Here is a 26,336-nt window from a genome sequence, read left to right as displayed (position 1 = left end):
CCTAGCTGCTAGCGTGAGCTGGGAAGGAATTTAATTGAATTTCCAACGAGCGTGCTGATGTGAGATATGGATGAGAAATTCAAAAATCTTTGAGAGGACAAATAATGGAGTAATGGAGGGAAGGAGAAACGGCCAAAAAGAGAAAACGTCGGCTAAATAATGGTGATCCGATGCATTTAGATGCCTTGGTGGTGCTATCTTCCATATTCATATGAAATTAAATAGACTTTAAATTAAGCAGAAACAAAGGCATGAATTATTTAGTGTGGTTGATTATTTCTTTTCCAGTTTGATAGACAGTGAGTGCTGTGGGCCAGGGCTGTGGCTTTGCCATGATGAATTAATAAAATCAAACTTAAAATAGATGGTGTCCTCTTATGGGAGGAATAGCCTTCACATTGATTTCTCCCAGTGTTGTTTGAAGTCGAATGAGACTTGCCTTAGGCTAGTTGAGCTTGTTTCCGGATTAATATCGGGAATCTTGTCTGGGACACGACACAGGAAGGGGCCGTCGGAAAAAAAAGGGGAGCAAATACAGAGGAAGAAAGGCACAAAAGCTTATTCCACACGCCGTTGTTGGCGAAGCAGTGCTCTTTGAAATGCAATAGTGAGTTCATAAAGAATGCAAATTGTCATTTGTTTGTTAGAAATCGTATTCATTTGTGACTCGTGTGATATTTGATGGACTACTATTGAAACTCACACTGGTCTGCACATTCTCAAAAATAACTTGATTAACAAATGTCATAGCGACCAAAAGAAATTCTATCTGCGAGAGCTTCAACTGCCACAGCACATCATTTATGTTTTATTGTATTATGTGCGTTATATTTATCCTTTAGGACCAGATTAAATACCAATTATTTGACAAGCTTGACAGGGAATGCATTGACATTGTGGGGAATGTGCCTCTTTGCTTTGTTGCCGTGGGCAACAATCTGCATTAACTACGGAGCTACCTCAGTAAACATTGTAAACATGCTTTTATGGTCTCAGTCGCTAGTTTACAGCCTTCTACAATACAGCAAAGTGTCCATTTAGGAAACGATGGTTCCATTTAGAATAAAATAGACATTAAAGCAGGCTATCGTGTTCATGATTCTGTCTTAAACTTGAACAATGCCCCTGTGTGTTTACAGTTCATCAGAGTTAATTCTAAGATTTTTTGGGGTGAACTGAACTTCACCCTCTCATGTCATTTCTGGTTCCAAAAAAAACAAAACCAAAGCCAATAACAAAGATGGACACGGCCAAAATTAAAAAAGGCAGTCAACAAACCAATATGTTCTCATGCACAGTTTATGACCAGTAACAAAAAGGGTTTAACCAGGACACAAGACGCCTGAGGACAAGAAAGTTTCTCTAAATATAAAGCCCTATGAACATGTGGCATTAAAACGCCTCCACATCCATCAATAGAAGTACACAGAGGCCATACTCTGTTTGTAGATAAGTGACAGGATTGAACCAAGCGTTCACTTAGTCATTCAGGCGAGAGGCGAACAGAATGCAGGATCTAATCCTCTCAAAGCTGGGAAAGACAACGCTTTAAAGCCATAATTCCTGCTTTTAATCCATTCAGACTGGGCGTGGCCTAGTTGGGACCGTGTGCAGGGATTCGTTAATGGCTAGACGGTCCCCACCAATAGCACAGTAGTGGCACCTGGCTCCCGTAGAGGTACTCATTCATCCACTCAGCATGTTATCTAACTTCTCTGAAGGTCCCACCGCGTTTACTTCAGAAGCAGTCTCTTGTTGTGAATAGCAAAACGTCAAGAGGAACGTTTTCATATGACAACTGATACAAAAATGACATCAAACAATGCAATTAATGATTTCCGCCCGCCTTTATGTGGCTCTGCCTTTGCACCATAAACCACCCGCGAAATGAACGAAGATAACCAACAATATGGTGTGACACTAAAGCTGCAAGGTCGCGTGTGAATCATTTCTACAGCATGCACCAGCGAGCCTCAATTACAAATGATTGCTGTCATTCCTGATTGAGCCTTGCTAAAACATGAGAGCGGGCCTCGTAATAAATCCACCCGGACGAAGCCTTGGTCTGATTTATGGTCTGTTCCTTCCACACTTGGCCAATGGCGAAGCACAAGCATGCATTTCTTCTTAGTATTATTTAACCATGCAGTTATAAACGAGGGATATTTGCAATCATTGTCTTCTGAATGAAAGGTCAACCCCACCCACCTGGATCGGTTGGACATCGGAAAGCAAAAAGGCAAATGAACTGGAATCAGTTCTTGATCGGAAACGGGTCTCTTGATACCTTTTTGTTAAAGGGATCTGAATAAAAAGTGCTTTGTGTTTACAACCTTATAATATTTTGCTTAATTTTTATGTTTTATGTTTATGTTGGCAACCTCCGGGTCTGAAAAGTGAAGCCAACGCAGAAGTTCCTTGTATTTTTTCTAATGGCCAGCAGGGGGTGACTCCTCTGGTTGATAGTTTAGAAGTCTATGAGAAAATGACACAACTTCCCACTTGATTTATTACCACAATAATAATTATAAATATGAGTTTATGGTCGCAATCTCTAGTTTCAAGTCTTCTTCAATACAGCATGATGTTCATTTAGTAAATTCTGCCCCCATTTAGAGTGAATTAAATGATAAAGTAGGGTATTTTTTAGGGCGTGGCCACATTGTGATTGACGAGCTGCTGCCACGCCGTTGTCCAGTCCATTCACAGTTCATGAAAGTTAATTGTATTGTCTCGGTTGCCTAAAAACGTTTTATTCGTCATTCAGTTCAGCAAAAAAAATTAAAATTATTGACAGCCAAAGAGGCTAGATAAGGGCAGTTCTCAAACCAGTGGGTGACATCACAGTGACCACGTCCACTACTTATATACAGCCTATGTGAGAACTAGAGCACGGACTGTGTGTTCTTGTTTGCCCACCAAGCATTTTAATAGTATCATTATTTATATCAGTCATTATTACGCCGAGCCTGATTCATTTTGTCATTCACGTCACTGAAGCAGCCGCCCTTGGCTCACTTTTTTGGAGGAGCTCGGCTTCCCCTCATCGGCCTTATGGCTGACAAATGACTTTGTGAAAAGCGATATGGTCTCCTGCAGGGGGGGGGGGGGGGGGGGGGAATAATAGAAATTGAATCCTGGCCTCCTGTCTGCAGACTCATGTGTCATCTTTTCAATATTGATGTCCATTATGTATATGGATTATTTGGCTGTCTTGTGTTCTCTGGCCCTGCTTCGCCACTGTCACATTGGCCACTCGGGGCAGCGGCCCATTGATAATGCCACTTTGATTGATGCGTTTCATCGTTTAATTGTCAGCGGCCTCCTTTTTAATGGAGCTCCCCACACAACGGAGGGGCCGCGACGTACGTACATGTAGTCAAGAGTTCAAACTGTGTGGAGCGCTCGCAGGGTGATACAGATATAATGCGACTGTATCGGTATCATCATCCCAGGCCATTATGAGCTATTTGGCTCATGTTTATTGCTTCCTGTATCACCTTTCACGGATCACATGTCTGTTTACGGGAAGAAAACAGCCCTCGGTAAGATTTATCACGGCTGCCAATAGGCATCATTTTGTTTCACCGGCACGGTGCAATTATTCTGTAGCCTTAGCCTGTATACAACTCTTTTGGGACATTCAGTGCAATTGGTGAAGAGAAATATAGAGTATTATGTTCACATAGCGAAAATCCAGTGGAAAACAACAGCTCTGCACCTTCATGGAGGTACACTGCTTTTGTATTATTATTTTATTTTTTTAAGGGAGGGGTATCGGTGAGTATCAGGGTAGTTTGACTTTGTGAGCTTTGTGTGTGTGTGAATGTATTTTGTGTTTTGTATTCTTTTTATATTTTTTATTTATATAATCTCAAGGGGTTGTCCTGGTAATTAACTTAAACTTAAACTTGTTTTAAAGAGAGTTGATTGGACTAAGGGTCATTTGGGAGGCTGTAGTTCATTTAATTGTATCGAGTTAAACTGAGGGACACTTCCAAAAATGTGTCAACCTCATTTATTTCTATAAAATACTTTCTCCTGGGTGTTTCACTGTCTTATTATACTTTTATAGGAGGTTTCTATATGAGTTCATCTCTATTGATGAGCCCTGCCAGTAAATAGTTTCTGTCAGTTTTTTTGTCCTTGTCCTGATTCTCCGTGCGCATTGTCCTCATATGTGCTCAAGATACAGATTTCCATGCATGCCGAATGCCATATTTTGATATTACAACACATCGGCCGTCCCATGTGAAGTCCGTATGAAGCAAACAAATCAGGAAAAAGCACCAGGGAGATCGAACGAATCGCTGTCAAAATGTGTAGTCCGAAGCCAGCATCAACCTTTTGCAGGGCCGTTCAGTAACAATAGTAGAGCCTTGTGGGGTTTACCCTGTTTGAGTGACCACACACACACACACACACATATATATATATATAGGATGTATCTGCCTCATGTCTCCCTCCCTCTCCTCCTCTCCCCTGTGTGTTTGCAACCAAGGTCGTAGTGGTCTTGCTCTGTTTTCATGGGGTGTGTGGGCTTCATTCATCATCCGTATGATAGCTGCATGCTAGAGTGCCCTAAATCTCCTGTCTCTCTGTGTGTGTGTGTGTGTGTGTGTGTGTGTGTGTGTGTGTGTGTGTGTGTGTGTGTGTGTGTGTGTGTGTGTGTGTGTGTGTGTGTGTGTGTGTGTGTGTGTGTGTGTGTGTGTGTCTGTGTGTGTGTGTGTGTGTGTGCTCACTCAAATAAATTGTCTCTTTGGGTTTTTTTCCCCTGTATGCTTGTTCAAATCAATGATTTCCCCTCTGTCTGTCTGTTTTTTTCTTTCTTTCACTGATGTATCTACATGGATCAACCTGCACATACAGTACATTTTGTGTTCATATAGAAAAACATATACTATAGCACTACATTCTGTACTATTCGGTTAATGCATGAACCAGTGAGCTAGCTAACTATTACTAGCTAATTATTTGGCTGATTTGGGTGAATAGAGAATTGGCAAAAAAAAAACCTTTAATCATGATGCAGTCATAAAGTTTTTATTTCTAGAAAAAAAATGCTGATCAGCAGATGTAGACCTACTTAACAGTCACTTCACACCATCATATAAAACATTTTTATCTCCATTCAACTTCTTAATATTTACAGTAAATTTAATATTGTATCATATGCGCCTTTAATTTACATCAAGCATAGATGATCTTTTTTCTTCTTGATTTTGTTTAACTGATTATGAATGTTATCCTATAAGCTTGACAAGCTTATTTAAGCTCATCGATCATTAGGTTTTTTTATATAAATCGTGGTGCACAGTGCCTCTCCCTGCTTCTATTTTCCCATTTTCTGTGGGAAAACAGTAGCTGAGTGCACGGCTTAAATGATGAAGTCACGCTGTTGAATACTGTGTGAATTTGTATGCATATAGTATTCAGCTCCAGACAACAGTAAAGGGATTAAAGACACCCCTTAACCCCCGGAGGAAGCTCCACAGCACCTTTAGGAGCTAACCACCATGTTTCACTCGTCTGACATTTTATCTCGTCTGCTTATCTTCCCTTTAACTCATCGTTTCACTCTATTTCCTCGTAACTTCTTTTCTTCTGCCTTCCCTGCTGTTCTAAAGTCACACAAAAGCCACACGTATACAGAGAAAACATTGTGTTTATTACAGTGAACCACTTGACACAAAACACATAAAGGAAAGAAAAGATTTGTTGGAGATGAAGGTGAGGCTGGGACGGTAGTCACAGAGGAGGCGAGTCGACCGGTCTGGCCCGGCCGCGGATCGATATCGCTGGTGTAGGAGCTGGCGGGGGGCGATGGCGGGGGCAGTGGATGGGCTAATCTTTTCAGTCATTACCGAGCCGTGTCTCCTGATTCGAGGGATTAGCTGACGCAGAAACAGGGGCGATGTTGTGTTAATGCTACAGGAGACTCTATCAGGGATTTGAGGAGGTGGAAAACACTGCCGGTCCCCAGTCGCCTTTGGTAATTGTGCCTGCAGTGGAGTGGTGTGTACGGGGGGGTGCATACAAGATGTGTCGGCTGCAGTGTTGGGGAGCAAAGGACGAAGGGGGAAGGAGACGGCGTTGGCATTTGCAATGTGCACGTACGTGCACGCGTGCACGAAATACGATCGCAGAATCGTGCCCTCTCTCTCTGTCTCTCTCCCTCTCTCTCTCGTAGGAGAGGAGAGTCGTGGGAGAGCTTACATGCTTGCCTGCCCACAAGCCTTTATGTGCAGCTGATCATTTGACAGAGTACAAAGCAGCCAGAGAGACCGGCCAGCTCCGGTACCCGTGAGAGCCCTGTGGAAAAAAAAAAATGTCGCACTATGTTTTGGAAGTAAGAGAAACCACGTCGATGTCAGCAGACCAAAAAGGGAGTCATAACCCGGCTAATTCAATTACCTGCAGTCCCAGAATCAACAGTACCTGTTAACCAACAACAACAACAAAACAAGCCTGTATAATTGGACTGTCATGCGCAGGTGAACACTCGAGTACAACACTGAGTGTATGGATCAAAAGTGGGGATAGTGAGTTTAAAAGGGGTTTTGCAGATTTTACGCATTAAGGTGTGTTTACTATATGAAGAGGAAGCTGAGGTTGAGTCGAACTGTGAGTTGCTTTGTGTCTTCTGTGGTTCAGAAGTAATACGCCTAGTGATGGAGGCAACAGAAAGCCTGCCTTACAAGCTGGGGGCAAAGATTTGAATGATATTGACTGTTACCAGCACATAGAAGTGTGTAGGTGTGTAAGTGTAGGATCTTGTTTTTTCGGAGCTTGAGTCATACTAGTGACTAAGAGTACTCAAGCCTGGGACCTCCAAGAGATGAGATTAGAAAGAAAATGGTCAAAGCCCTTAAAGAACTCACACTACACCTTGTGAGTATTAAACTAAACTTCATGGAATGAGATACAGAGTACACACATCTGTTTGAAAATTCACTCCGCTGGAATCTGAATAATAAATGCCGAGCGCAAGTCGGCAGTAACACGTACTGTGTGGGCGACTTTCATTTTGGTTGCTAAACAGCTGGGTTAAGGAGATAATATCGATCAGCAGCTGTGGTGATTATTAAATACTTTCACGGCCAGTCACATCACTGGTCTCATAGTGGGAAAAGATGAGATAGTAGCCAGATGTCTCCTTCGTAAACAAGCAGAATATGGAGTTATAACCGACACGTGTGATGTGTGTGGATGTCTGCAGCCGCCTGGTGTCGCGTTCAGGCGATTTAATGAAGGTAAACGCGGCGAACGGCCGCGCTCAACAGCTCGGCACTCCGGCGCCACGCTTCTCAGGATTTATCAACATATGCGTGCTGCTTCCTTCAGATGCTGCAGGGATTTGAAAGAGAAGCTTTTCATATGTATAAAGCATTCAAAGATCAGTGCAGACGGACTTACTGACTTTCCTGCTTGAACCACATTTTCTTTTTAACAATAAAGCAGCCAGTCATATGGAGTAGTTGCTCCATAGACATTGACCAGCGTTGCCCCTTCACGGTGCTAAAAGGTAGAGAACATTTTAAATATTCATTCTGTATGATCGGCTCCTTCATCACTCTTGTTTTTAACCGCCACACTGCGTTGAAATCATAAACCAAAATGATTTTGCACTACTTACTTTGAGATGTCTTCACTTTACTCTAAGGTAGAAAGCTGCTTAGTTATCAAATGGAGATCCTTTAGAAAATTCCAAGTACATTTTGGAAACAAGTGAATAGATAACAGTATTGGCTGAAAAGGTTCTTACAGTGAACACTGAGACAATTTAGCATTGGAGCTCCACTGGTGGGCTGCGTGCCGATGCAGCTCCACACCTTTGTAGTCCCGCCAAGTCCTCCGACTCGTAGGTAAAAGGAAAAGCTGCAAATACACAATGTACAACTCGACTGCAAAATGTTCAGCATTCAGAGGACATGATGCCTCACCGCCGCGGCCGTCCTCTAAACACCTGCAGCATCAGACGCAGCTTCAAACGGGAGGAACGTTCACAGCAAAGGCAGGGCGTTTGAAAGGAGTTTAACATCCTCAGCTAAAAAAGGGACTTTGCTTTGTGTGTCTGGACCCGGGCAAAATTTGAGTTGTGGAGGAGAAAAGTCACCAAAGTAACGTTAACAGACTTATAGACAAATATTTCTCTATGTTGAAATAGATTGTAGACTGTAATTAATTGTATACGATGCCTTTTATCATGTTCATAGTACAGAATATCTGTTCTCATCTTAGTGCATTTCATATTAAGTACTTTTTTGTGCAGGGTGTTATTTGTTTTGTGTATAGAGTATTTGTATTCACATTGTGTACTGTATTTTGTTGTATCTACTTGTTTTTGGGGACTACAGATGGAAATAAGTGTTTTATTTTCTGAATAATCAATGTAATGCTGCACGTTGTCCCTTGACAAATAGACTTAATAATAATAACTTTGACCTCATAATAAGTTGGACGCTGGGAAAATTAGGTTAAACCTCTTGACCTCTTGAGTTCCAATTCATCCAGCGCGTCGCCAGGGATGGCAAGAAATAACAAAAAGTTTCAGAAGGGAAGATGTGAGTGGCGACACAAGGGAGCAATGTGGGTGTGTGTACGTGTGTGTGTGTGTGTTGGGGAGATTAAATATATGACATGTGGAAATGATGCCAAGTTCCACCTCTTCGTCGTCTCTTTCAAAATTGTCCTCACGGGCCCGAGTAAGTTTAAAAATAGAGCTTTTCTATTTTCTAGAAGAGGGCCGAGGGGAAAAGAGAAGAGGAGCGAAAAGCGCTCGCAGAGACTGGAGGAGTCTTCTGCGGCAGGAGAATGCAATTTGAGAGTGGCCAGATTGCTTTTTTTTTTTTTTTTTTTTCACTCTCTCTCCTCCGTCTCCCCCACGGCCGCTCATGAGGCGTGATATGCGCTGGTGGGGTCCCTAAGCCGCCATAAGCCTCACACCAGTACCCGCCCCCGCCGCCGAGGAGTCGCAGCGCTCGCAAAGGCAAGAAAAGTCAGCGGGATGAAACAAAAGAGGGACTCCAGAAAGATCAGCGGGGATATCGGGAGGCATAGATGAGGAGTCAGATGAGGAGAGTCTGGTGGGAGCGAGAGAGTAGGATGGAGAGGAGGAGGAGTGAAAGGATGAAGGGCATGGGCTTCAGCGGGATTACGGCGGGATATGGCAGAATATAAATGCGCTTGATTTGTCCAAAGCTGATTTCTCACGGTCACATTGCATTGTGTTGCGGGTTTACAGTGTACAGTCACGACAAATCTGTCTTTGGTTGAAACAGACATTAAACCGTTTCCTCTCCCTCTTTCTCTCCGTCTCTTTTAGGGGGCGAGGGCTCAGCCGAGGCCGGGCAGAAGGAAACGTCCACCTGCGATATTTGCCAGTTCGGGGCTGAATGCGACGTGGATGCCGAGGACGTTTGGTGAGTTCGAACACCCACGCATTATTATTTTTCTCCAACCCGGTGTCAAAGGTGTGACACCAGTTGACCCACGCAGCGAGACTCAAGTGATCTTGACATCTTTTAAAGTTTAAAAGAAAATGCCCCTTATATTTGAAAAAAAAATGCCAAGAATTTTGATTCTAAAGCGTCTTTATACTGCACACATCCGCACGCCGGCCACCCACTGAGGTTTAGTGCACGGTTGACCATTTCATTTAACCTCAATTATGAGAGCAGGGCACGGAGAGAAAAGGAGATTCTCGCTTATTCTGGAAATCCAATTACTATCCTTACAGGACTTGCCAATGTCAGGCCAAAAATGACTTTGACTCATCGAGAGGAAAACTAGTTCAGGGAAGAAATAACGTTTGTCATGAGTTTAACGGCTTATTGGCGATGAGACGGATGCAGGTGATATGTTATTGGCTGCCCCACATTAGCGAAGAAGCGGCGGAGGAAACATCCTCGTGGGATACATAATAAACACGCGGGCGCAGAGCCCAATTAGACGGAAGGCTCGTGAACCGTTTTCCAACGCCGTTTCCGGCGTTAGTTGTGTTTGCTTTCTCGCAGCTTAAATGAACCGACATCGCTGATTTGGTGTAGAACAAGGATCAGCTCGTATCAGCAAAATGGAAGGCAGGGCTTAGAAGAAATCCCAGACGCACCGCTTGAAATTAGAAGTGCCCTGAGAGTATGACTCGATCAAACCGCCTGATGTAATGGAAAGATAATGTACCCTGGTGTGCAGTAACCGTAATGCCAGCGAATGGTTTCATGATGCATTCAGGGTCTTGTTGCAAATACCAAACAGCGGGAGTCCACTCCTGCTGATGCCACCCACTTTCACAAATGTACCTTAATATTCCACTAAAACATAGAAATTGATTTATTGGCAATTTCCCAATCCCCAAAGGTAGAATTCATAAGGTCAAAACGGCCGAATGTGTTCTGTCGATGGTGTGTGCACACAAAAGTGAAACCATTAAAGAGCCTCGAGCACGCGCAACATAACTGGAACAAAGGCAATTAAGCAGCATATACTGCGAGGCGGTAGCCTCCCACAAAAGAAAGAAGAAGACAAAGGATAAGACGAGAGAGGAAGCCTCGACGATGTAAAAGCGCTCGACACAAACAGAATATTCCAGCGTCCTTTCTTGTAGAAAACGGGAACTACAAGCGCTCTTTAATCTTTCAAACGCCCCGAGGTGTTTTGACAAGAACGTTTCTGGCGAATAATCAGACAGGTGATCTCAAACCCAGCAGGTAATTTTCATCAAACGGCAGCCCAACCGCCGGCGGTAGCGTCGGATCATTGTGATTAAAATGAATATTCCAATCAGAACGGCAGCTGATTTTAATCAAACAAAACTGTCAGTTAATCAAACAATGAGTGGAGAGAGATGACTGTAATCAAAAGCCAGGAGGAGGTAAAGTGATGTGTTTATCATAATGCTTTTTTCCCCTTATTTTAAACACAAACAATACAAAGTGGTGAATAAATGCTCCGTAAATTGCCGGCCATTGTGCAAGGTGTTTTTAGGTTGTGAGGGACTCGACGTCGTCTGATTATCAGACTGAAGTGGCGTTTTGTTTTCATTTCATTATTCATGTCGGAATGTTTTATTCATGTTAGTCGTGTTGTGTTTGGGAGCGTTTTATCATTTTGTCCTAACTGCTCAGTGGTGAGTGATGTGTCCGTCTCACAGGTTGGTATTTCCGGGCCGACACAGAAGCTGCGGGAGAGGTTGCCAAAAGCAGTTGATCTCGAGAAATATTCTGTTTTAACAGAGTTGCCTGACATTTTGGGGAAAAGGCGCTTCGTTTCTTCTCTGCGATTAGACAAGAAGATCGATACCGTTCTCAGATACGTGGCATCAATCTTCAAATTAACTCTCGGCAAAACAAGCAAATAGGTGTGTTTCCCATAGTTTGAAACTGTTCTTGTAAAAGTTGTTGTTTCTGTGTGAGATCGGGCAATGATGAAAACATGATTTCTTGCTACGTATGCATTATGCTGCATGAGTTCGATGAAAGTTTGGAAATAGGTGTTTTGATCTAGTTTTTGTGGAGCATTTCTATTGCAGACACATAAACGGCTGAGCCACCAGCTGGCAGCTAACAGTGCGTATTCCTTTACCTTGTTGGAAGGTGGTAGTACTGGTAGAACTAGACCCAAAGGCCTATTCAAGCCACTCTACAATGAACGCATTGCTCTTCCAAATGTGATCAAATGTTGAGACACTTCAACATCACTGGCATCAACAACATTCTACGTTGCCTTCAGGGAAATGAACCATCAGTGTGCTCTACAGTGCAAGCGTGGCGAGACATACTGATGTTGTTTTAATACACTTTGACAGCGTAAAAATATGCACGGTAATTATAATGAAGGGTTATTGTCACATTGTGCTGAGGAACGATGCTTTCACTGAGCAGTATTTCAGGAGATTTCAGGCTTGTCCATCCCACGATCGACATTTCTTTGGATTTTATTCGTCATCACCCTCTGGATTCAAGTAAAGGGGAAAAAAATGTGCTCAGCGACTGAAATACTGCATGTTGGTTGAACCTATTTTGTCTCAGTTACACTGCATTTGACCCTGCTGTAGCAAAGAGCCTCTGTGTGTACTCTGGAGCATGTGGTACACACACACAAAAAGACCAGTTTACCCCTCAAGGATCAATAGTGTCACAGAAAACCCATTTAGATCCATTTGTAATGTAAAACTGTAATTACGCACAAAAAGCCCTGCTTTCAGACCCGTCAATAGCAGCCATCAGTGTTGATAGAATTAAGGTAGGAGAAAAAGGAGCAAACAGCGAGCTCGTCATAGAGGAACACTGTGAACGCTCGCTTCCTCACGAGGAAGGAGCGAGGCGCTTTTCAAAGCCGCCACTTGTTACTTGATTAAAGCCTGCGGAGAGCAAAAGGGCGATTTCATTGAAAAGCAGACTGCACGTCACGGGCCTACAGGCAAGGTGGGAGGCTGCCTTTTGTTTGGCTTGAGCTGGATGCACACACACACACACACACACACACACACACACACACACACACACACACACACACACAGCATCCCCTCCACACATGACTGACATGGACAAATTATAAGGCAGTCATAACATATTTAAGTCGCCCCCGTCCCAAAACACCCACAATTAATTTGTGGTTTTGCTAGTTTGTTGTCTCCTTGTGGTCATTTTGTCTTTTTCTTTTTTTTTTCTCTCTATGTAGATTTTGTATTTTGCTTCTCTTTGTAGTTGTATTGCATCTCATTTCAGAAGTTTTGTGACTCTTTGTAGTTTCTTTCCCGAGTTTTTTCATGGATATGATTTGCATCTCATTGGAGTTGTTTTGCATTTCTCTGGAGTAATTTTGTGACTCTTTGTATTCTCGTGACGAGGCATGAGACGATGTGAAAATGTCACGATTATCCTGGCTTTAATATTTGCGATTATCCCAATAACATAATAACACACTGGTATCACTTTTACACTTTGTTAAGAAAACAAATCATCGTCACAGATCAGATTTTTGCGGACATCCTGTTTCGTGAAAAAGAATGAAATAATCGTAAATAAGATGATCATAATGTATAAGGTCTCCCTGCAGAAATAGTTTTGGTCCAGCTGCTCTATGTAGATGGAGTCGGTGGCAGATGGTGGATGGTTATGTAGCGTCAGTAATACGCTTGAATGTTGTCACTTTTTTAAACAGCAGTTAGTTAGTTAGTTAGTCAGTCAGTAAGTTAGCTCTTCTGCTCTAACTTGGTTTAAATCACTGCATCTCCAGACGGGGTTAACGACACCGACGTTGAATCCCAGCCAACATGCCCTGTTTTGTTTTTTCAGCCCAACATTGTTGACAGCAGAGAAACACACACAGGTATCGAGTTCAGAGGCGAGAGAGGACAACAGACAGTAAATAACAACACAACACAAGAAAGACCAAAACTCCTGATCGTGTTCTGTCACTGTATCAATGCAGCTCAGAAGACTTCACACATATACCATATTATATATAGTATATTATTAATACACATATCCTCTCTTCTCTCCTTCATTTTCTTTCAGTTCCAACGTTGCTGATGTGCTCTCTCTCTCTCTATCTCTCTCTCTCTCTCTCTCTCTCTATCTCTCTCTCTCTCCTCGTCTGCTGTTTGCCTCACTCACTTGTTTTTTTTTTCCAGAGGATTACAGTGAAATTTGAGGCTAAGGATTATGAAAATCAATGCTATGTTCAGTGGCAATAAGGTTTGCTGCTAAGGATTTGTACACAACATGAGGCAGTGTGTGTGTGTGTGTGTGTGTGTGTGTGTGTGTGTGTGTGTGTGTGTGTGTGTGTGTGTGTGTGTGTGTGTTACAAAGTTCCCCTACGAACATACAGGAACAAATTCCGTTTCTCCATCGACGCCAGGAAACGTGTTCTTGCCGTTTTTTCTACGCGGACGCTTCGGCTCGCTCTCTTCATCTGTTGGACGCCGTCCATCGCTGAGCGCTGACATTCACTTGAAAACCCCCTCACACGCGTCGCATCGTCCTCCGTATTCCCCCAGTCGGGTCATCATTAGCCATGCCCAGAACTTTGCACTGGTATCCATAAATCCATCGTTGGACTGCTGCCCACTTATTTATCAGTAAACAGTGGTGCCATCCTCTCAGCCAGTACAGTTTAAAAAAAAAGATATCAGCTATGATTTCTAAAGTAAATCTGGAGAGCACACTGTTTAAAACGACCCACTTTTGCACTTATCATTTTTATGATTTGTGTTGTATTGTCTATTTGTGAATGTCCTGTCCGTCTGTAACTGTGTGTCATGCTGAAATCCTGTGTCTTAGTTTGATTTCCTGTTGAAATAAATGTTAAAAATAGTATAATAATAATAACAACTGGGGGGGATATTCACAGGAATCAAATCAATACGACACATCCTGCTAAGAAAGTACTCTTCAGAACACGTGACACACACTCACACACTCACATATGTACAATACACACTTCGCTACCACTTTGTGCCTCTCAGCAGAATGTGTGAAAGAGTGATTTGGTGTGTGAGAGAAAACGGGGGGGAGAAAAAAAGCAGGTTTTTATCACTCAGCGATTGCTGTCTGGTGCATGTATACGACTGTTTATGCACGGCTGTCTGCAGGTGTTGGGGTGTGTGTGAGAGGAGCATTAGGATGTGTTGAAGCACTGCAGTCCAGCGGCATAGTGCCTATTGTGGAGAAAGTGAGAGGCCTCATTAAAAATGCATGAAGCCCAGACATCAGCCACCGAGAAACGGCGGGGCCTCTCGGGATGGCCGAGGCGCTGAGAGCTCTTCTACGATGGGAGGTTGCGGGGGGTAATGTGCACGTACACGTCGTGTACATGCAGTGTTGAAGCCAATACTCCCCCATGTGTGGAGATGTCCCTTATGCTCTGAAGCTCTTTAAGGTTTTTCTTACTTTGAATCTTGGTTCGTCACAATTCTTCCCGCTGCCTCCTTTCGTGATAAAACCCACTCTAATTTAGATACTTTTCATGATAACGCTCCCATTTTAATTGTGAGCCTAATCGTGTCTCCAGGGTGGCTATTGGTACGTTCAAGTCTGCTTCATAATCCTTAAAGGTTAACTACAAAAAAAAGAATCTCATCTGCCTCTCGTGGTATCTGGCTCTGCAGATAATTTGGGTTTTAACTGCATTTACCTTACACAATGGAGATGGAGGTAGGGGTGTATATATTGGAACCACAGTGTATTGGATTATATATATAATATATACAATATACAGAAAATGCTGCCAAATGGTTGTTGGTTGCACATACCCAGTTCAGTATCCTAAATTTAGGATCTTTAATAATGCTATACGGGCACATGTTCTTGTGAATAAAACAGCTTGAGGCTTGAGGATTTGGCTTCAACCAAAAGGAGTTAGGAGCCAGTGTACTTTTGAAGTTTTATTAGCTGCTGTCAGCATATTCATTGCTTCTCAAATGGGCTGCAAACTATATACTTCCAACGGTACTATTTATGATACCACTGCATGTTTTGCATATTGAAAATCCAATGATTTCAGGCAGTCTTGTACATGGTAGAATGTTTCTTTCAGTGAAATGTCTGCATATTTGAATAACCAGGGAGAGAGAAGCGACACACACATCAGAGGTAAACACTTTTCATTGTTGAAAAGATTGTTTTTCACCCCCCCAAAAAAATCCATTTTGGTGTCACAAAGAGTTTTGTTGGATCTGTGTTGGACCTGATTCCTTCAGCGGGTGACAGCCAAGTTTTCACCATTTCATTGTTTTTCACAATAAAAGCCCGAGACATATTCGCTGCTTCACACAAACTGTGGTAAAAACTCAACTGAACAGATAGCTGCTGATGTATTTATTACAAGAGAAATCCGGTAACGAACCGGATCATTTTCAAGCAAATAAAAAATGCAAATTGATTTGACATAGAAGAGGAAATCCCCTTTTATTCTGGCGCTCAATATTTTTTATTTTTTATTTTCTGTTGGCTGTTGGTTAACAGTGTATGGGAACTGATTTATAGGAGAGAGTTGCTCAGGGTTATTTAATAGTTTTTTAGGAATATAGGACTGTCACTTCATGGCGTTACAGCCTCATTGTGTAAGCGTCTGCAGTGGCGGGTCAATCGGAGCCACATGGACTCACCTTCTGTGTCATGCAGGATTTCTTTGGAACACGACCGTGTCTTCCCCGATGCACAACGAAAGCCTTTCTTCACATCATTCCGACTTTGCTGATGTATCATTACAGCAGCGGCTGAGCGCCGCCACACTTTGCCGCGCGGCGTTTCAATCAACATCAATGTCGACCGTGAACCGTCGTGGCTGATTGAGAAGGCGGCGGCCTGTGTGGGCACGCGTGTTGGCGGGCGCCCACGCAGGGGGGGGGGCGCATATGCAGATTCAGGCTGTAAGACAGCTGAACGCCTGTGCTTCACTGAGAGCGCGGCGCCAGGGGAAAACGGAAAGACCGGGAGAATAATGACAGATTTATAATTACAGAATCTAGCGTTCAGTGCTACTCAGCAGCAACTGTCTGGGGAAGGCAAACTGGGTGTAATTTCTGCTGATCAGGACTGCCACACACGAAAGGGTCACACACACACTAATGTGTATGCACACGCACGCAGGTGTATGTGCTGACTCTCCCATCACATTTGTGCAGGTGTGGAACACACACAGACAAACACCGAAAGTCTGGAAAGATTGTGGTGCGACAGCAAATTTGCTTAATTTGCGAGAACTAGGGTTGCACGGTATACCGGTACTAATTTGGTACCGGGGTACTGAGGCATTTAAAACGGTACCATATTGCATTTGGACGGGACCGGTACTTGCAGCGCCGCCGGCAGCGCCCGCAACAGCACGGCGAACTCGCCACGTGACGTCACCGCGTTGTAACTACAGCTGAGAGGACGAGGAGCGAGCTTGGAGAGATAAAAGGCAAGCCGGAGGAAACCGCTAGCAAGTTACAACAAACGGAGCAGGACGAAAGCTTGGAGAGAGCGCGAGAGAGAGAGAGAGAGAGAGCGAGAGAGCGCGCGAGAGAGAGAGCGAGAGAGCGTGCGCGCGAGAGAGAGAGCGAGAGAGCGTGCGCGAGAGCGCGAGAGAGCGAAGCACGGAGAGGAGAATGGCTGCTGCAACCGTCACCACGCCGCAACTTGCGGACAAACCAGCGAGGCAGTTAACGCCGATGCACCACTGTGTAAACGGTGTTTAATACATGCATGGCTAACGGCGGAAACACCTCCGACTTAGCCAAACACTTAAAGGACCAGCACCCAGACCTGCACACTGAGCTCAGGGAACGACAGGTCATTTAAACTCATGAAAAAAAGCCACATTCAGTGCTAAAAGCAAGCGCCACCGCCCTTCACTCTTAACAAAAGTAGCTCTGGAAGAAAAAAAAAAGAGCTGATTTATTTATATTATTATATTTTATATTATATAATTGTATTTATATTTTAACATTTTTAAAATTGTGTGCATTAGAAAAGCTTGTCTTTGTGGTATTTTATTTTATTTGCTGATTAATATGTTATTGTTCTAAGATTTTCTATTAAAATAAAGTCAGTAATGACATTTTTTGCGTTCACTTTTTATTTGAAAAAGTATCGAAAAGTACCGAAAAGTACCGAAACACATGTTGGTACCGGTACCGGTACCAAAATGTTGGTATCGTGACAACACTAGCGAGAACTAAAAGCATCAAGAAAGCGCCTGAGTCACTGAGAAACGACGGCATCAGTCTGCCGTGAAAACACCAAACGAATATCAGCTTTTGGGAAGGAAGTAACTGATTCAATATACAGAGAAGAAAAAAAATTATATTAAAGCTTTTTATTTGACTTTTAGTCAGTTTTGTAGAAAAATCCTTGAACAAACTTGCACATCATTTTCAAATTGTCTCCACATACCTTTCCAAATATGCTATTATCGTTGGCGCCACTGTATGATAACAGGATATAGTAGCTAGTTTTAGAAAGGATGTTAAAAAACGTGTCATGGAGATTTCTTTTGCTCCAGAAACAAATGAGTTCTTCTTCATCACTTTTGAAAATGTGTCATCCGAGGCGGTTTAACAATAAAAAGACACGATGTAACACCAGAAACACGCTGCTCTTCGATCGACAGTTACTTTCAACCGAGCTGCTTCAAAGCCGGAGTTTACAAGTTATTATTTTCCATTGAGGCTGTTTTTAATGTTATCTTAAAAAATAAAAATAACTGGAAGCTTAAGAATATCGACTGTTTTTCTTCTCTTTTTTTTTTGTGCAGAGAATTCTTCTGCAGCACAAACATGTACAACTTGTGTTATCTACAATTCTGTCATTATTAATGGCTTCCTGCCATTATAAGAATACATCATCTGTCAATCAAGCCCTCTGTGCAGCCGGGCTCTCTCTGCAAAGTTAAATCCTGTTGCTGCTGTGTCATATTGAATGTGCCAAACCCCAGTCGGAGCAGGATTACTATGGATGGGCCCGCGTCCTGACTGAGTGCGAGCTGCACTTTTTTTTTTTTTTTAGGCTTTTTTTTTTCTGTCTCGTTTTTAATCCCCGAACGAAATTCAGTCTGTGTCCCTCGCAGTCTCACACACACACACACACACACACACACACACACACACACACACACACACACACACACACACACACACACACACACACACACACACACACACTCCGAGACGAGTCCCTCAGCATAACGATGCTATAATTTTCATTAATACTTCAGATCTCATTTATTTTCAATCTTGACACAGATAATAAGTACGACGCCGGGACGTCTAGACTCTTAACAGGATTTCTTGCTCCGCAGGTGTGTTTGCAACATCGACTGTTCCCACATCAGCTTCAACCCGGTGTGCGCCTCGGACGGCCGTTCCTATGACAACCCCTGCCAGGTGAAGGAGGCGTCCTGTCAGAAGCAGGAGCGCATCGAGGTCAAGTACCTGGGCCACTGCCAAGGTCAGACCCCCAAACACACACACACACACACACATGCACTCTTAAAGACATTCACACACAGCGGGAGCCGTGGATCTGACTGCCCGGACAGGTGTTCACGTCAGGTTTAAAGCGGATGCCGTGGAAGCAAATGAGGCGACCTGCAGAGCTAAATGCAGTCAGCGTGGTTCTCTATCTTCCTCCGGCTGCAGCTCCAGCCACATCGTGGCATTTCAGATATTTTCCCTCAATCATATTTCAGCGTAGTGTGTGAAGATAATCCCTAAAATCCCAGCGTTCTCTATGTATAAAGTATATTGATAATTTTATTGAATGGTAATCCCCCCCTTTTTAGTTATTTGGGTTTGTTTGTTATGGTTCCAGAGATAAAGTTATTGTATTAATCTCTGTGGTTAAATCCCTCAACCCGAGTCGTATTGCTGATCCACGTGGGAGGAAAACAAAAGGCACTTAAGATGTATTCTTTTGAAAAAAAAAATATATATTTTATTGCATTTGAGATTCGACCCGCCAAACACCTTAGTTTCGTCTTATTTTGCTTCATCCTCCTCCAGGGAGGTGTTAGAATCTCAATCGTTGGCGGCGTTTATGATGTATGGGTGCATTGTGAGCGTTTGATTGGCTCTCCGTCCACACAGGACCAACGGGGACGATTGATCGAGATGCAAGAAAGCATGATGTAGACTTTGAGGAGTAATGGAGAGTAAAGCAATCAGGGGCTAACCAGCTCTGGAACACAAATAGAAATCTGTATTCCCCCACGTTGCGCCCTTTGGGTCGGACCACCGTGATCGATTTGATCCTCGGCTCCACGCGTTCTGTCTCAATCAGGGAAAGTGGAGAGCCTGTGAAAAGTAGACCTTACCTTAGCTGGGATTCAGTGGCACCCTTTAATATTCATATTGGTGTATTTATACTGTCACTCGTCATATTGTTGCGAAGCATTTCATTTTTCTTTTTCTGGAAATACTCCTGCTTTCTGCTGTAGCTCAATAAGTGCTGATTCGCTTAACATTTCTTTCCCGTTTATACACTTGTGGCACCAGATGCTCATAAAATGAAGTGTTGTATCATTAAGACCTCAAGTAGGCCTCGATGTGTGAATCTAGGAAACATTCGAGGTAGCAAGAAAACAAGAGGCATATTTGTAGCTGCGGTCTTCTTTTCGTTTGTAGTATCTCCTCCTCTGAGCAGCCTTAAAATTAATTTAGCCTCATATTTGATTTTTCCTTAAGTGGAAGTCAAACACTCAAGACACTCACGGGTTGTGATCTCACGGAAACGCTGCTTTGTTTCCTTCCAGTTGTTCTTCCTCCCGTGTAACAAGAGCCAATAAAGATGGAAAAATTAGAAATAAAAACAAGATATAATTGCGTCACAAACCCTGGGAAATACTTTCACAGGCTCCGTTTTGAGGGAAGAAAATTCACGAACCACTGAAAGGAAAATCAATTGCAATAAAATGATAATGATTGGAGATTTTGTCTGGCCATTGTGAAAAGAGGAATTCGATGCTGCGTCAATAAAGTGAGCAGAAATGCATTATTCCCTCTGATCCTTTTCCGCCCGGCTCTGCTCCATTCTACCCTTTTGTTCCGCGTCATCCTTTAGGGGAGATGGACGCTCACTTTTAAAGAGAACAGCTCACATAAACACTTATGAACCAGACGTCCAGGTCTTGATTTTCTTGCTCTGGCGTTTGAACGTGTAACCCATAATGGAGGGCGTTGAAGCTACAGGGGAGCTTGTAGTGACCTGCGATCCGTTTGAATGTGTTTTTGGCCTTTCCAGGCGACATCAAAGGCAGCGACGGACACTTCGCACGGACCGACCTGACAGGTGAGCGCATGTGGAACGGAGGGGCAGATTGCTCGATAACGTGCTGCCACTCAAAGCTCCTTACTCTTGTTTTATTTCATTTATTTTTTTGTCTGTTGCTCTCAGACTTTTTCCCCCTCACCGCATCCACCTCGGTCCATTTTTCCTGTTTTTTTTTACACTTCCTCTCTTTGTATTTTATTGTCCAGTAGTGTATATTCACAGGCAGCCTCAAGTGCAGGATTTATGGATTTTGTGCGTGCGTGTTTGTCTGTGTGTGTTTGTTTACACAGTTGAGGAAAACGCGGACCCGAGGAACGAGCTAGCCCGCGGCCTGTACATCCCCTGTCCGGATCACTACAAAAACTACTGCGTCCACGGGGAGTGCCAGTTCCCAAGGATCCTGGCTCAGCCCTCCTGCAGGTACACACACAGTGTTACTCTATTTGTGAGGACATGGGACGGGAGGCAGCTACGAGGATATCGCAATCATCAAACCCCTGTTTTTGACGCTATTTAACAGTTAATGCCACAATATGTGAGACCAAGTTTAAAAGGTTAGATCGCCAAACACTATGTTGTAAATACGTTGTACTTTTAGCGTAACGCATTGAGTCAGAACTCTTGATTATTAATTCACAATGAGATTAATGGGTTTTAATAGCTAGCAATCAATGAGGCTATATGTGTAGCAGCTAATTATGGGCTCCAGCACACGGTTAATTATGCAGCAATCAGTGACTCCACATTCATCTTGGCTGTTATAGGCTACAGTGTTTTTACATTCCACCTCCGACTGTAGTTACGGCTGTAAACAAACCCTACATGAAGCTCAGGCCGACTCCGTTTCCCAGCGCAACCAATGAAACGCTGCTCTCCCTCCATAATCTGCCAAAACAGAAAGCGTGTAATAGATATCCAGTTGTAAAAATGTAGTGCCGCAGCTCATTTATTTGTTTATTTTTTTTAATTCGGTTTGTTCATCTTTGCCAGTGCGCTGAGAGGAATGGAGGGGGGGGGGCAGTATTCCAGATCTGGCTGTCGACCAGTGCTGCACTGCTTTAAATGAATCCCACGTTGGGTTTCTTACCACACACGACGTCGGTGTTTCCTTCCCCACACATTCTGATTTCCTGTCACAAGTTTCCTTATGGTTTGGTGATGATATGTCTGCCGATGTTACCACATGGCTGTGAACGCACCACCGTGCCACTGGATGACTGACACCTCCCGTGCGTCATCGAGCGAGTTCACACAAGCTATGAAATCAGCAGCAAGGGAAATTGTAATTGCACAGGATCAACATAAGTGCAGTTAACAGGGTTAGAACTGTTTACAATAACCTCGAAAGCAGTTCATGTTATATTCAATTATCATTTAGCATCTTTCAGCTCATTGTTTTGGTTTCACTGCTCTAAACTTTACCGTCTATATTCACCCTCGCTGCTCTCATCAGCATGACTTTCAGTTCAGCTCTGATAAACAAACAGCAGACAAACAAAGTTAGAGACTAGCTGGGGAACACCGTGGAGTGTTTAGCAGCTAAAGAACCAGATATTTCCCTCAGGAGTTGGTGGAGACCAAAAGAGAGCTAAAACAGAGTAAATATTAGATTTACATTCGGAAACAAGTTTCTGCTGGATTTGTTATAATAGGCAGCTGTTTCCTAACACATTATAGCAACTTAATATGGGGATAATATGCAAGTGTTGGGGAAAAAAAGACTCAATGCAGGTTTCACTTGGACGATGTTATTGTGGGCTTTGCCGTCATCGATTCTGACAACTTCTCACCAAACTGAGCTGGGATCTGTACGTAGATCAATGGGCTTTAGAGCTCGCGTTAGAGGTTTGAAACAAACTTGCCCGGCTTCAGCCGGAGCTTGTCTGCAGTAATCACACGCTGCCGAAGACACCTGTGTGCCAACAGTTTGGCCTTGAAGTCGGTCTGTGAACTGTGAGGAGAAAACAAACAGAACTCGGAGATTTTGTTTCTTGCCCCGTCAGACTTCCTTGCGGTGATTCTTAGATCTCAGCGTTCACTGAATACTTTGAATACAAAGTTAACCAAAACAAGTCCAACAATGGCTGAATAGGAACAAGATCCATGAATTGGATCGATCATATAAAGAAGCAAATGTCTTCACAACAAACAAGAAACGCTTCACACACACACTTATAGAACAGCAGTTGCAGTACACATACAGTTCACATTCATATAAGCAATAATTCACACAGGCAGCACAAACATATTTACATGAAGGTACAATGAGGAATATTGTATATAATATATTAAAACCCACCAGCCGCCCACACACATTCAGTGAATGCACATGTGTGCCGTCAGGTCTGCCATCTTTCACAGCCTGATAGTGTGGCAGCCAGGAGGTCTTGGTATCTCTCTCTCCCTCTATCTCCCTCTATCTCTCTCTATCTCTCTCTCTCACCTCGCTCGTCCCAGCTCACCCAGCCAGTCGTTCCTTATGCATACAGAGCAGCGTTGAGCAGGGGAGGGGGGCTGCGGAAGGCCTCTGCTGCCCCCTGCTGGCTGCACCAGTTGGAGGCCGTGTGCTAATGAGAAGGGAGGCACAGTTGGCCTCTATGTGAGCGGCGTGGCGGAGTGTGGAAACGGAGCACGGACTCCACACAGAACAAGGTTGCAATGTTCGCCTTCACCCCACCGTCAGGTCGGAGGGGATGGAGGGTGTGTGTGTGTGTGTCTGTGTGTGTGTGTTGGTACCAAACGAGGATATGCAGGTGTTGGTGGGTAACAACCTCCCCAGAGACGGGAAAGAAGAGATGGAGAGAGGAAGGGAGATTAAAAGGGGAGCCATTTTTGCTTCTCTCTGAGGACAAAGATCATCTCCATTAGTGTGTGTGTGTGTGTGTGTGTGTGTGTGTGTGTGTGTGTGTGTGTGTGTGTGTGTGTGTGTGTGTGTGTGTGTGTCTGGCTTTCTAAGACTACATCCACACTAAGCTGATAGAATCTGAAAACTGTAGGCTGTAAATAAGAAGTGGACGTAGACGCTTAGATTGCCATCTTGTTTTTGTGACCCAAGAGGGTGGAGCATAACCACATCCTAAATAAGATGAACTGTAAACAACACTGTGAAAGGGTTAAAGACACCGACGACTCCCAAACCACGCCGTCAATCACAAGGTAGCCCCGCCCCCAAAGCATCCCCCTGCTTTATGGTCTACTTTACTCTTAATAGGACCGTAATTTACTAAATGAGCATCATGCTGTAGTGGAGAAGAAACTATTTACTGAGGTAATCAATCAAATGAGACATGAGTCATTTCTCATTGACTTCTTTCTGCCTGCTTTTTGGAAAGAATGCAAATTTAAATCCCTACAAAAGCAGCTAAATCTCATCTTCTTCATCAACTGTTGATCGTACCCGACATCTGTCACGCAGCTGAGATCAGCCTCATTCCAGTTGGGATTGTGAGGCAAACCGTTTATAGTTCATCTCTACAGCTTCAGGACTACAACTGCATTGTTTTTGGAGAGAACAGAAGACTTAGATTTACTGCCACCACTGTTTAGAAACCAGTGGCATCAGAAACTTAAAGAGGAGCTATGATGCTCCTTTTCTGGCCAATACTAGTATTTCAGTTTACTTTCTTTAATGCAAATATATATATATATTTTCTTGGCTTCTGGTGTGACATCACCACTTAACGAAAGGTAAAGGTGAGATTCCAATTGGAGACCTTTTACATGAAACTGTCAAACACACTAAAGGAAAGGGTGAAAGCAGGAAAACATAACAGGTCCTCTTCAACACGAGTGTCCGTTCAGTAGCCGCGCTGCAACCTCTGAACACACGACTATACTTCCAGCTTTATTGTAGGCAGAGGCCCAAAACAAAGATAGAAATGATGATGAATTAAGCTGCTTGAGCGTGAACATGCTCCCACACTCTCTCCCTCTCCATCGTTTCCACTGCAAGGCGTATCAGCGTTCATCCAAACAGCCACTTCCAAGAAAAGACCAAAACCTGCTCCGCTGTCACACAAACGACTTGTTCCACCGCGATGTCTTCCACCGAACGGGTCCTCGCGTCTTAATCCCAAACGTGGAAGTAATTAACCTGTCTTCCTCGGTGCAAAGAAATGACTCCCTCCCTCCCTCTCTCTCTCTCTCCCTCTCTCTCTCCCTCCCTCTCAGCTGTCACTCGGGTTTCAGAGGCCCCCAGTGTGACATCAAAGAGTACAACGTGCTCTACGTGGTGCCGGGCTCCGGCAAACTGCACTATGTCCTCATCGCCTCCATCATCGGAGCCCTGCAGGTGGTCATCATCTGTGTGGTGGTGCTCTGCATTACCAGGTGAGTCATGCTAGAAACACACACACGCACACACACACGCATGTTGACATGAGATTCATTTATAATAACCTCTACCGGCTCAGTCCTTAACCTAACCTTAAACCAACAAAGGGGGCGGTGCAAAGTCCCCACAATGTGCAATTAGATGTATGTCCCCATGTGACCCTTAAAAACGCCCACACACACATTCAAACACAGCTTATTAATGAGCCTGGCTGCAGTGTTGTCCATGTTGTGTGTATTTGGGAGTTGGGGAGCTCCTGAGCATGGAGGAAACAGCTGGAGGGTCACCTTGCTAACACCACAGAGAGAGAGAGTACTCGTATTCCCTGTGGAAACACACACACACACACAGATCAGAAAACATGTGTGCATACAAGTGCAGATACACGGTGATATCTGTGTAGGCAGGCACACACACTAGTGTTTGAACAGCCGTTTTGTATTCTCCGTTAAGACCCACGCACACATATATAGCCCGGGGCTCGTCTGCCTCCGGCTGACCTCAGCAATTTATGACATTTAATAAAAGATTTTTTAAAAGAGTTTTGGCCCGAGACGAAACTGCTCCTCTGAGCAAAGGAGAGGTGGAGGACGGAGGGGGGGACACACGATGAGAGAGGGCGAGGGGAGAAGATAAAGGAGGGGGGAAAGAGAACTGTAACACTGAGTACACACACTGTACCGTCATTGTTTCCTGCTGCTCAGCGATATTCATTTAGAGGCCGAAATATAAAAAGAACGCCACCTCGTAAAAAGTCCACAATACCGTCACACGGCTCCCGCTTGAGTGTGAATGAAGAAATGTGGTAACGAATGAATGATAATAACTCCTCCTCCTCTTCACCTTCCTCCAGGAAGTGCCCACGGACCAACAGGATCAACCGGCAGAAGCAGAACAATGTCCACTTCAGTACGGAGAACACCATGCGCGCCTCCACCCGGCTCATCTGAGCCCACCGGACAGTCCCCCTTCCACTTTAAGGAGACGTTAGATGTTCCCCCCTGTGTAGGCCGACCCCCCCCACCCCCCTGGAAATTAGGACCTACTCCCCCTCACTCGTCGCCCTCTCTCTCCCAGTGTGAACTTCAAGGATGCCCGGGGGGGGGGGATGGGCAGCGTGGCAGAGACAGACTGGCGGACCAGTCAGAGATGAGACTCTCAGGTGGGGGTCACGATGACGCCAAAACCCCCACACAGTTGCAGAGGTGTCTCCTTGCACCTTGTCACTTCCACCCAGGATTTTTTTC

General features: G+C 44.0%; 1 protein-coding gene across 2 annotated transcripts in view; it reads left to right on the top strand.

The window, feature by feature from the left end:
- tmeff2a (transmembrane protein with EGF-like and two follistatin-like domains 2a) overlaps window positions 1-26,131 on the top strand; it is a 92,460-nt gene extending 66,329 nt beyond the window's left edge. The window contains exons 5-10 of one of the 2 annotated variants that reach the window (XM_084023575.1): window positions 9,326-9,422; window positions 18,787-18,935; window positions 20,727-20,774; window positions 21,047-21,176; window positions 24,927-25,085; window positions 25,943-26,130. In XM_084023575.1, coding sequence (XP_083879701.1) covers window positions 9,326-9,422; window positions 18,787-18,935; window positions 20,727-20,774; window positions 21,047-21,176; window positions 24,927-25,085; window positions 25,943-26,039 — 680 coding nt within the window. In that variant the 3' untranslated portion in view covers window positions 26,040-26,130. Of the gene's footprint in view, window positions 1-9,325; window positions 9,423-18,786; window positions 18,936-20,726; window positions 20,775-21,046; window positions 21,177-24,926; window positions 25,086-25,942 lie in introns of both variants that reach the window. The other variant, XM_084023576.1, reaches the window with a different exon arrangement.
- Window positions 26,132-26,336: the final 205 nt, after the last annotated feature.

Source organism: Eutrigla gurnardus (assembly GCF_963514095.1).
Source record: "Eutrigla gurnardus genome assembly, chromosome: 12".
Classification (NCBI taxonomy): domain Eukaryota; kingdom Metazoa; phylum Chordata; class Actinopteri; order Perciformes; family Triglidae; genus Eutrigla; species Eutrigla gurnardus.
The sequence above is the reverse complement of the archived record's forward strand: the minus strand, read 5'-3'. Positions and strand labels throughout refer to the sequence as shown.